This window comes from Hypomesus nipponensis, chromosome 3 (assembly GCF_054491055.1).
Source record: "Hypomesus nipponensis isolate SF chromosome 3, ASM5449105v1, whole genome shotgun sequence".
Lineage (NCBI taxonomy): Eukaryota > Metazoa > Chordata > Actinopteri > Osmeriformes > Osmeridae > Hypomesus > Hypomesus nipponensis.
In genome coordinates, this window is record NC_140363.1 from 8,789,749 (window position 1) to 8,801,602 (window position 11,854).

General features: G+C 46.4%; 1 protein-coding gene across 1 annotated transcript; it reads right to left on the reverse strand.

Moving 5' to 3' along the window:
- Positions 1-472: 472 nt before the first annotated feature.
- On the reverse strand, positions 473-11,510 carry bmp4 (bone morphogenetic protein 4). The gene is made up of 4 exons (XM_084675323.1): positions 11,226-11,510; positions 6,394-6,516; positions 5,165-5,529; positions 473-2,186 (listed from the first exon to the last, which is right to left on the reverse strand). The coding sequence occupies exons 3-4, from the start codon at positions 5,520-5,522 to the stop codon at positions 1,315-1,317; spliced, it is 1,230 nt and encodes a 409-aa protein (XP_084531449.1). The 5' UTR covers positions 5,523-5,529; positions 6,394-6,516; positions 11,226-11,510; the 3' UTR covers positions 473-1,314.
- Between the last annotated feature and the right edge of the window lie 344 nt (positions 11,511-11,854).

Sequence of the window (11,854 nt, forward strand, 5' to 3'; positions counted from 1 at the left end):
CGTCTTTATTCTGCCGGCATGAGCTGCAGAGGACAAAGGAAGAGGAGACAGACGGTCTAACCTTTGATTCTTCTGTGGACGGAATCGTCTTGTGTCAGAGCACGACGCATCGTCTGCAATCATGCCGCCGCCAACGCCAAACCACGAGAAACAATAGGATCACTCCCCCAAGTGTCTCCCGCAATCAGTTTCAACAATCCGCCTAGACGGCAATTGGATTAGCGAGTGTCTAACCACAGCATGTTGGCCTAATTGACATAAAAGTGAAATTTGAGGATAACAAAGGCAAACCTCAAGCCATTGTTCAAAGTTATTTCTTTTAGTCTATATTACCAGCTCATTATCAAAACCACACCGAATTCCTAGCTTGTCCATTAGGTTACCAATTGTTAATACAAATAGGTAAGTTCGTTCCCTATACATTGGTTTTAAATGCATCAAAAAAAAAAAAATTGTTAATTAGTCAAAGCTGTTTGATGGCAGATGTGAAAACGAACATTCTTTTATTTGGGAGAGACAGAGTATCAGAAAGATGTCTCTGTTTTTTCTTGTTTTTTCATGAATTGCAACAATTATTTCAATACATTTCAAAATGGCCTCAGTGTTCAGTTCAAACTCATGTAAAACAGTCATGGATCTTTCTTTTTTTTTCACAACCCATGTCATCTTGATAGTTAACAGTTATTTCAAAACAAATATAAAACTGATTCAATTTCAAGGGACCTATCTAACAAAATCATAGGTTTAAAGATCAATGTAAAGAGGTGAATTAAATCATGTACATTTCTGATTATTTCAACTGATTTGTAGTAAATCAGTGTTGTGACAATTTCACGCAGTGCTCTAATTTAAGTACACAAATGGTGCGTCTTGTGATCTGCTCAAATGTAATATTGAAAGGCAATTTATGTTTTTATTTTTCATGTAAATGTATATAATATGAAAGCAATAAATATTACCAGTAAATAAACTTTCTTTTCAGATTTTTTTTTCTTTTTTTTTACAATTTTCTCATTTTAAAAACCCTTATACAATCTAATATACATTATCAAAAGTTGTACAGCTGTTTTATTTATGTTTAAAATAAGAACGCACTCATTTTTTTAATATGTAGATATAAATATATATATTTTGTCAAAATATATGATCATATTGTCAAAGAAAAAAAAAACGAGACAAACATACATCTCAACATAAAAGTTATAAATAAGGGTCCAAGTGAAGTTTTTGGGAGTTAAAGTAACTTTCCTAGTGTCTGTGCAAGCTGCAGCCTGCCTTGAGTCGCCCAGTCATTGTCTGTAGTCTTAGTCCTAGCTAGCGGCAGCCACAGCCCTCCACCACCATTTCTTGGTAGTTCTTAAGGACCACCTTGTCGTGCTCATCCAGGTAGAGCATAGAGATGGCGCTGAGCTCTGTGGGCACGCAGCAGGCCTTAGGAATGTTGGTGTTGACAGAGTTCACCAGAGTCTGCACAATGGCGTGGTTGGTGGAGTTGAGGTGATCGGCCAGGGGAAAGGGGCACTCCCCGTGGCAGTAGTAGGCCTGGTACCCTGGGGGCGCCACTATCCAGTCATTCCAGCCCACGTCGCTGAAATCTACATACAGCGCGTGTCGCCTGCAGTTGCGGTTGCGCTTGCGTCCTCGTTTGGCGGGGCTGCGCTTGGCGCGACGTGTCAGTGGGTGGCCCTTCCCGTCGTGGCCGAAGGTGACCAACAGGGGGCGCAGCTGCTCCCAGTCCTCCCCAGGCTCCTGGGGGAGCGAGCGGCTGATACGGACGTGGCGGCCCTGGTGCCGCGGCGTCTGGTTGAGGTGCAGCACCTCCACCGCCAGCCCGTGGTTGGGCAGGCGCTCCCGTGTCCAGCGCAGGACGGCGGGGCTCACGTCGAAGCTCTCCCAGCGCGAGGCGTTGTGGCGCACCAGCCGCGTGTCCAGAAGCCGCGTGATCAGCTGCACGCCCCGCGGCGGCTTCAGGACCTCGTACACGTTGATCCGATGCAGCGCCTCGCCGTGCCCGCCGTCCGAATCGGCGCGGCCGATGACCTCGTCGATCTGGTGGCGGTAGAGGCGGAGCTCGGCCGAGGACAGCAGCTCGTCCTCGGGGATGCTGCTGAGGTTGAAGAGGAAGCGTAGGGGCGTGGCCTCCCCGTCCCTTGCCTCACTGGCCTTGTGCACCCGCTCCATGTGTTCTGACAAAAGAGAAGAGCAACAAGAAGGTCAATCTCTACAGCTTTACAATGAATATGGTCAGGCCAAGTCTCTGAGGTAGGTTTCAGGGTAACACTATGAGAGACAACAGTATTTTACCTAGAATTTTCAACAGAGCACATTCACACACTCCCACAATGGTAACAGCTACCACAGAACTAACGAACCACTGTCCTGTACTTAAAGTGCCCCTACTATTTCTCTTTTTCTTCCTTCTCACTCGCTGTTCACTCGTTCCCTCCAAAACTCTTACACCTTCTGATGTTTGAACCGGTTCCCTTTCTGTCAATCTCCGTGATTGCAACCACACGCTCTCCAATCGCCTGCAGTTAGGGGTTATGGAAGACAGCTTTCAACTGAGCAAAACACATACCTCTGCACTCTTAACATGCCTTAATTGACACAAAAGAATGTACATGTTCGCTTTTCATGAGCCTAGGGGGTGAGGGATGGTTGGGGCGGAGAGATTCCGAGTCCAAATATACACGCTCTCTATCCGTCCTTATCTATCCATCCAGGGATCATCGCCCGCTCTTTGCTCGGTGCCTTTCTCTGGGGCACATTGCTGAAACACGCATTACCAGGAGAGTGGTGATTATCGGAGCACTGCTACAGAATAAACACAGAGGAGGGGGAGCTGTTCCGTGTGCAGTCTGCAGATCTTTGGCAAGATCACCATTGTTGGGAAAGGAATGTTGTGTCTGCTATTTCCCTGCTCGATCCGACCCTGTTATTTCACACCCAGACCTTAATCTTACCCAGGTGGCTCTCGTTATTAAAACCTGCTGTGTTTTTGATTGGCTCGGCAGTTTGTTAACTTGGGACATTTATCATTTTCATCAAGAATAATTGTTAAGGATTCTGACAGACGGGTGTTTGGTGGCGGAGCAACGGAGGCGGATAAGAGGAGGTTTGGAAAACCTTTTTTTTTGCGTCCTGAATTCCTTGAGGATTTTTAACGAGTGTTATCGCATCTTTTAACCTCTTTGTCATCTTTGGCGTCTGAGTTTCCATCCAGTCCTGTTTTCTCTCTCGCTGAAACAAACTGTTTCTCGTCTCATTGTAAGTGTTTTACTCAATCAAACGGGAATTGGTGAGATATACATTCCCTTCGTTTAAGCCTCACACAATGGACTTTACTGTACATGAAAGCAAGCAACTTAGAAACTCAGAAAGACCTCAAGCATGTTATTAACATAGCTGGGTGGACGGAAACTAAAATACCACTAGAATCTTTGAGTGAACACACGCACACGCACACACACAAGCATTGCATCATAGGCCGGTGAGGAGTGTGCTTCCTGCGTGGCCTTGGTGCTTCGCCGTGGTAGGGTGTGTGTGTGTGTTTGTTTGTGTGTAGAACTCAGATCCCATTAAGGCTGACTCATTCCTCCTCCTCCTCCTCCTCAGGGCTGACTTCTTCCTCAGCCCTCCAGCTCAGCCTGTCTCTGCCCTCGATACACACCTACCTCTCACTGTGAACTGATGCCAGCAGGTTGGTACTGGACTGTAATGTACACATCACACTCATCCAAAGGCCTTTGTTCCCCTCTGTCATCACTTTCGCTGTTCCATGATGGCTGTCCCTAATCACCTATTCAAACGTGTTCTTACTGTTATCCTTCCCTCCCTGACGCACGTCTCCCGAGCATGCTTTCAGTTTCAGGTCACCCACACACCGTCAGACGGCTGGGAGCCTCCTGTCTAGGCTGCGTCCCGGGCACTCTCTCAGAGCGCGTCCTCGGCCCGCGTTCCCAGCGCTCTGACCTGCTCCTGTCTGATCTGCCTGTACCCACACTGATGGCAGCAAAGACTTTATTTAGAATTCTGCAGAGTAGCATTAAAGATAATTGTATGTTGAGGAAGGGCCCTCTCGAAGGGCCCTCCATATAAACTTGGAGGGGGAGAGACAGAGAGAGGAGAGAGAGAGAGAGAGAGAGAGAGAGAGAGAGAGAGAGAGAGAGAGAGAGAGAGAGAGAGAGAGAGAGAGAGAGAGAGAGAGAGAGAGAGAGAGAGAGAGAGAGAGAGAGAGAGAGAGAGAGAGAGAGAGAGAGAGAGAGAGAGAGAGAGAGAGAGAGAGAGAGAGAGAGAGAGAGAGAGAGAGAGAGACAGTTTGCGATGACTGGGGGAGAAAAAGGGAGAGAGAGAGACAGAAAGAGAAATCCCAGGGAGGTTTAAAAAAAAACTGTGCTAGTGCAGGGTGGGGTGAGAAGTGTAATTCAATAACATGGAGGTATGCTTTTCCTTGAGCTGCAAACCAAACACACGGCGTAGGGTTTTGTAGGACCACAGAGACTCCTGGGAGAAGTGAGGAACTTGTCAGGCCTGAATTCCGCCCTTTCTTTGGCCACCATTTTGAGACCACATCCTTAATCGTCTGTAGTTTATGTTGGGGTGGGTGGGGATGTCTTATAACAATCTTGAAGGGATGTAGGAAATGTTGCTTTTTTTTTTCTCTCCACTGGAAACGCCCCACGCTAACGAAGTCAGCTACCATCTGAACGAGTGGAATGTGAAGAGGCGAGGACCGGTTGCTGATTTGAAGACCGGGAGAATGGGAGAGGACTTCTTGAGGTTGTGTTTCTTCCCACACTTCTGCTATTCCAGGTGCGCGCTAACCAATTACCTTGACTATGGTTTGGTCTCTTTAGTGGTTGTATCTCTCTCTCGCTCCCCTTCTGTCTGTGCCTTTTGTGAATGATGGCAGCAAATTAGCTACGGAGGACAACTCTCATTCAAAGCTTCCATTTTGGGATCACATGTGGCTTTTATGTAAGAATTAATTGAATTCTTCATTCTGTTCCTGCCTAAAACACAGACAGACCGGCGTGTTGTCTCCTCAGACCATCTTTGTTCACCGCCCCCCCCCTTCAATCCCTCCCTCTCTCTGCAGCATATCCCTCCTTTTTCCTCCTAACCACCCCTCCCTCCTCCTCCAACTCCCCCCTGTCCTCCTCACCTTCATGGTGGAAGCCCCTCACGGTATTGGCGCGGCTGGTCGACCTCTCGGGGTATTCGAAGGCGGTGTCGTGGGCGCCAGCCTCCTCTGCCTCGCCCGACTGCAGGCGGTAGAGGTCGAGCAGGTAGCGGGGCACCGTGGCCGAGCGGCTGGGCCGAGGCCTCCTCTGGAGCCCGAACATGTGCAGCAGCGTGGCCTCAAAGTCCCGCAGAAGTTCATGGCTCTGAGCAGCCGTGCGACCCTGGAGGCCCGGCACTTTCTTCTTCCCTTCCTCAGGTATCAGACTAGCATGGTGGCTCTCTCCCAGCAGGACTTGGCATAATAAAATGACCATCAGCATTCGATTACCAGGAATCATGATGTCTCTGGAAGGGGAGATAAGGAAGGAGAGATAAGGGGGTGAGGAGAGAGTGTGGAAATGAGACGAGAAGGGAGGAGGGGCGGGCGAGCTAGCGGGAGGGAGGGAGGGAGGGGGAACAAAAGGGCGGAAGAAAGACGTAAGAGAGCGGAAGGGAGAGAGAAATCTCTTGTACGTGACATGTAACATTCGTGTCCCCTCTCCTCATCCCCACCATTAAAGGAGGAACCTCACTCCCAGAGGCCTCCTCACTAATGTTCCAGCCGCCCGCGCGCTCAGATTGGCTCTAATCGTCCCTTCTGCCTTGTTTACAGTTAAATGGCCTCCCATCAGATAGGACTTTATCTCTGGCGACATCCTCCCAAGGTAAACAGCTGCTTTAAGAACCCAGCTTTCTGAATGGAATCTGAGGGCCATTCCTTTTACCTCCCCCTCTCCCTTCTCCAGTGTGATTAGACCAATAAGGGAGAGAGGAAAGAGAGAGAGGCAGCCCCGGGGTCAGAGCAAATTCTTAACTCGATAAGGAGCCGGAGTCTCTGTGAGTCTGACCCATGCGGGCAGCCAGACAGGCAGACAGGCAGGTAGACAGGCAGGCAGACAGGCAGGTGGGCAAGCAGGCAGACAAACAGGCGGACTCAAACAAAGGACCATGTGCTGCACATTTCACCGAGGTTTCCCTTAAAAAGGCAGGACAGGAACGTCTGCCTCGTTCCCTCTAACCATCCCACTCAACACAACCCCCCCGAGCATCGAGCCAGGGCATGGTCAACCAATAAATAACACAATCAGAGAAGAAAGAGAAATGGGGGGGGTCGGGGTACCAATGACATACCGTCACATGACACAAATTGAATCGGCGTGGTCCACTTACCGACAGAAAAGAAAGCATGGGAAAACAGTCCATGTTTGTTGGGAGCCAGCAATGGACGCGTTCCTCAAGGAAATGTTAGCTGGTGCTGGAGGGCTGCCTGAGAACGTTGGAATGACCCTGTTCCTGAAAACATCACAGGGGAAGACGGTAATAATAAGAGCCTGGACACTGAAGACTAGGTGTGTGTGTGTGTTAGTGTGTGTGTGTGTGTGCAACCCAGTCTCTCTTTAAGGCTTATCACATTAACACGTGGGTAAAAGGTTACGCTAATGTTCTATTTACTGTAACAGGCACACCAGAGGAAGAGCAGATCACTTGTGTACTCGGTTGGTGCTCTCATAACACACCATGTGAAAACAGACACATTCAACCGGCTCAGGTACTGTAGGCCTATATGACTACAAAAACATTTGGAAAAAAGGGTGAAGAGTTTAGGCCACATGCCACATTGCATATTTACCACTCTTTTAAACAGCTCTCTTTCATAGGAACTGATATATTCTCACTGTCTAAATAACACAAATGGGCAAGCCAAAACAGAGAGAAGACTAGAGACAGAAAGATAGACAGAGTAAGACAGTGTGAGACAGACAAACAGACAGACAGTGTAAGACAGACACAGACAGACAGACAGACCGACAGACCGACAGCGTAAGACAGACAGACAGACACAGACGGCCAAGTAGTGGCCCTCGTCATACCACCCGGAGCCTTCCCCTCTCATTAGAGCCCAACTATCTGATGGCACAATGATAGCCCTGCATTGATGAGAGAGGATCAATCTACATATGAAAGGGGGGCAAGAGGCGTAGAAGGGCTAATTTGTCTTCAAAAGGTGCTCCGAAAAAAACGACTCCCGTCTCAAGGATTCCCTCCCAACCCACTCTGTAGAAGACTGACCTGTAATCGGCCCACCTAGGTCTCCCCCCCCACAAGACTGACCCATTCTCTCCATACTGACTGCCCCCCCCACCACCACCACCTCACTCCTAAGATCACACAGGCTGTATTGGCCTCTAATGACAGGCCCACTGCTTCATCGCCACTCACTCATCAGCTGCTCCAGCTATCTGGAGCTCTGCAGCCCTCCTCCCACCAAACCCTGCGACAGGCACACGGTGCTAACAGCCCATGTGCTTTATAGAAAGCTTCCAGAACTGCAGTCTCTAAGCTGCAATCCGTCCAACTGTCATGAGGGCCACGGCTTGGCACTCGGACCAGATTCAACTCAGAAACCGGATCGTTTCCACAGATGAGAGAAGCAGACAGACACAACAAGGCTTTTTCCAACCCTTAGACTTACTAACGTGGGCCTGCTAAATAACCAGGTCAAAGGAAATCGCGAGTTTTAAATGATGTAAAACAATCTTATGCCAACTGAGACAATGAGCCCTACCCCCGGACACCCCTGCCTAAACGTTGTACCGCTTGCATAGCTGACACACATAGCCTAGATTTGCACCACCCCAACTAAAGCAACTGGGTACTAGGATTCTATTGGTTGAAAAGCACATTGGTGAATCACACACAATGTAATTAAAGAGTGTGTGTGAAACGGGCTGAGCACGGGAGACTCTTCAGCTCACGGCGATCCAGGGCGACGCAAGTGTTGGGTCATCGCTTGGAACAGTGTCCACTGGAACTGGACCAAGCATTACAACAGCTAAGATGCACATTAGCAGAAACATTCTGATACACAGGGTGTGTATGTGTTTGTTATTGTGTTTGGCTTCATAGCTCTGTGCTTATCTTAGTCCATGTGTGCTTTACTGTACAGGCAATCAATTATATCTTTTTTGGTCACAGAATTAGACCTTGACCCCCATATGACCCCCTGTTCCTGGGCGTGACACTCGGTCCTGTGTGTGAGAGAAAGTGGTGGTGTGCGTGAATGTGTGCATGTACATGAGTGTATGTGTATGTGTGTGTGTGTGTGTGTGTTAGAAACAGTTTATTGGTGTGTCTTGTGTATGTGAGTGAATGTCCCCGCCTGTCCGTGAGAACCAGTGGCAGAAGGGGGGCGAGGGTTCAGAACATGATCAGCTCTATTACCCATGGGGTGGGGAGGTGGGGGCTGCAAAGAGGGAGGGGGGGGGGGGGAACGTGTATGTGCATCCCTGACAACAAACGCTCATTGTACAGAGATAGAGGCCTCTCCCAAGATGACAGGGATTCATACGAGCTAAAAAAAAAACTGTGAGCTTGCACAGAGCGGCTGTGACACCCGGGCCGGTTACTGGGGCGCTCGCTCAAACGAAAGCATTCTCCAAGTGCTGCGATGACTGCAGAAGACGCGTTTAAGACAGATAGCTGGCCGTAACAGAGAGATTAGTGGGTTCCTATTTGCAGATTAGTTTCACAGTAGTGGTAAGTGTGATGTTGACAGTCGGACAACCTTGTAACACGATGGGTCGTTTTTTCCCCTCTTGTCATTTTAGCTCTGCTAAACACGACATAAGTAAGGAAAGGAGACGGTTTGGAATTTGGTCTCACATTTTCCTAAATTCCAAATAGGCTAAAGACACAGCAATGCATATTTTGCAACAAATACAGTCAAGGGTGCAATTAGGTCTCTGCAGTTTGGTTCTCGTGGCCTTGCCTGGCCTGGCAGTGTCCTCTCTAGGCCTCCCTGTAACTCTCTCTCTCTTTCTTTCTGACCAGAGATAATGTGATCAGACTATGCACATGGCCCTTTAGACGTGTTTCCTGAGGAATCTGACAGGGATGGGGGAAGAGGGGGGGGGGGGGGTTACCAGGGGAACAGACAATAGCTGAAGGGCCCAATTTTAGCCTTTTATCTCTCTGCCATGCTCTCAGGCAGCAAGAACACAATGTTGCTAAAACATATCTGTCTGGTATTTCAATTCCACATTTGCTCTGCTCTTTTCTGCACTGCAACATGACAGTGTTCTTGCAACAGTTCAATCGAATGTTGTTTAAATTGTGAATTATAGCCAATCATCGATTATAACTTATTTTCAATAAAGCTGATAAGCTGAAGCCCACAACCTAATTGTGAAAGAAGACTACGAAAAATCTGAGACTACAATATCACGGATAAAATAGGTTTATCTGTGAAAGAAATATTGCTGTAGGCCTACCGTAACAATCCCTTTATAAAAAACAGGATATTCCACTTGCCCTTAGTTCAAATCAATTATAAGTTCTGGTGGCCATCAACCGTGCTCACTTATGTTTAAGACATGTTTGTACTATCGACAACATGATCACTGAAAGGTAACTTTAACATGTGAGGCAACGAGGTGACTTGTGCATCCTATATCCTCACTCGTATCGTTAATAATATGTCTTTCAAGAGATTAGTTCTCCTCTCAACGTGTTGCCTGCGCTCCCTGTAATATGGTACGAAAATAGACTAAACAAAACAATTGGGTTTGGCAATGTCAAGCACCCTATAGTTGATTTATTCTGTAGTTTCTTTGCGCTCCCGGTAGTTTGTTCTGATAGTGTAGCCACTTATGATCCGATACAAATATGGCACTTTCCATTACTGCAATTGTAGACTGTTGATTTGACCTATTTGGTAGTTAAACGTAAGATCTTCTCTTCACATTCCATAAACTGTTACAATCTGACATGTCAATGAATGCTTACCTTTGACCTTATTTTAATTCCAATATCAACGTGTCCTTCCTCTAAGAAACGTATAGCTAAATAGTAATGTTTTAACGATGATAAAACATTCATCCTCACAGTGTAATGGTTTTGAAACGGAAGCTGCAGATTGGACAGTATAGGCTAAGAAGTTTTTTGCGCACGGGACGCCAAAATGCGTCCGCACTGGACTTAAACTATGTTGGATAGAATTATATCAATAAACGGAATTGTTTGTATTCGATTGTGAAAAAATCACTGGTTTGTAACTGTAAAGCTTTTGTCAGTAGGCCTAATCACAGCTTCATTAACTTTAAACACCTTTAATTATGGTGATGTTATATAATGGAATTTACAAAATGTAGTTTGTATTGCGCTTTGAAATATTTGAAACATTTGTCATTCACAAACATTCGGTAGCAATGCACTTTGTCATTTGATTCATAATAGTCTGTGACCTAAATGGACAGGCCTAATTTACGCATGCGACTCCATTATAATGGGCCTGTTTCAATAATTGAAAATGGATGAATAAGCAAGACAAATATATTTAAGATCCACATCAATTCAAAGAATGGCTATTTAGACTGTCTACAACGATATTCTGTTGGAAACGCAAGGGTGCGTTTCAAAGAAAAAAAGTATACGCGCATATTGGGGCCACACGTTGTGCACACAGGTGTCTTAATCTGTAAATAGCCTAGCGATCGGCAAGTTTTATAAAACCACTAAATAACCAAAAGAAACCAGTATAAATAAAGGTGTGCTATTACTCACGCGTTAGAAAACACGAAAAAAAGAAAAGTGTCTCCCGTGAGACTTCAGCAGAAAATGACCTCATTAGACGAGTTTCTGCAGATTCTGAACACAATCTGGCAAAGGCACAACATGTCTATAGCCTGAATTACCAATGATCACGATTAACTCCTTACATTCGTTTACATTCTACATTTCTGATATCCAGTAACACGAATAGCCAACATATTTATTGTTCATAAATCGTGTTTATTCGATAATTTAGAGTTAGCCTAGTGTTAGTGATTTGGATTATTCCCTACGTGTTGTCTTATAAAAACCAAAATGTGTTAGAACGTAGTCTAGCTACTGTTTCAAAAATCCGCTCAAACTATAAAGTCGTTTTGTGGGTTACAAACTTTCTTTACGTAAATACAAGCCCATTTTGATATGCCACAGATGTAAACTCGATCGGCGCTTACCATCAGTAGAGGTACAGGTATCCTCGATTGAAGTGAATATGACAAAAAGGTGCGAGTTTTCCTCACGCGAAGACAGCCCAGGTGTGAACCATGTACTGAAAACACCGAATGAGCCCTACGGAGAAGTTCGGTGCCTCTGGCTCATTAATTCCTTAACGACCCCTCTAAAACAAGAGGCGAAACGATGGACGGAGACTGACTGAGACGGAATGGAAGTCGGGTAGGTTTGCAGCGGGGCTCCTATCTCCAGAAGTTCAAGAGGGCGGAACACTGCGCGGACAGGCAGACTCTCCAACTGATCAAGCATCTATTGCCCCTTGCAGTTTTTATGTGTCCGCCCAATTTACCCCCCTTCCTCCTCCTCGGCCCCCACCCCATTCCGTTGTCTCAAACACCTCTCCACTAAAACACAATGCGCGCATTTTATTTATATATATTTTTGTCATTTGAACTTTCTAATTTGACCTTAATAATAATGCGGTTTGTCCATATACTTTTTGGATCGACGTCATTGAAAAAATGCACACTAGACTACATTCACATCAAACAATTTCTTACACAGTGTTTAGCCGCGCTTCCTTTTGATAATAAACAAATTAGGTCTACTAATGCCCGAAGAGAAACAAGTA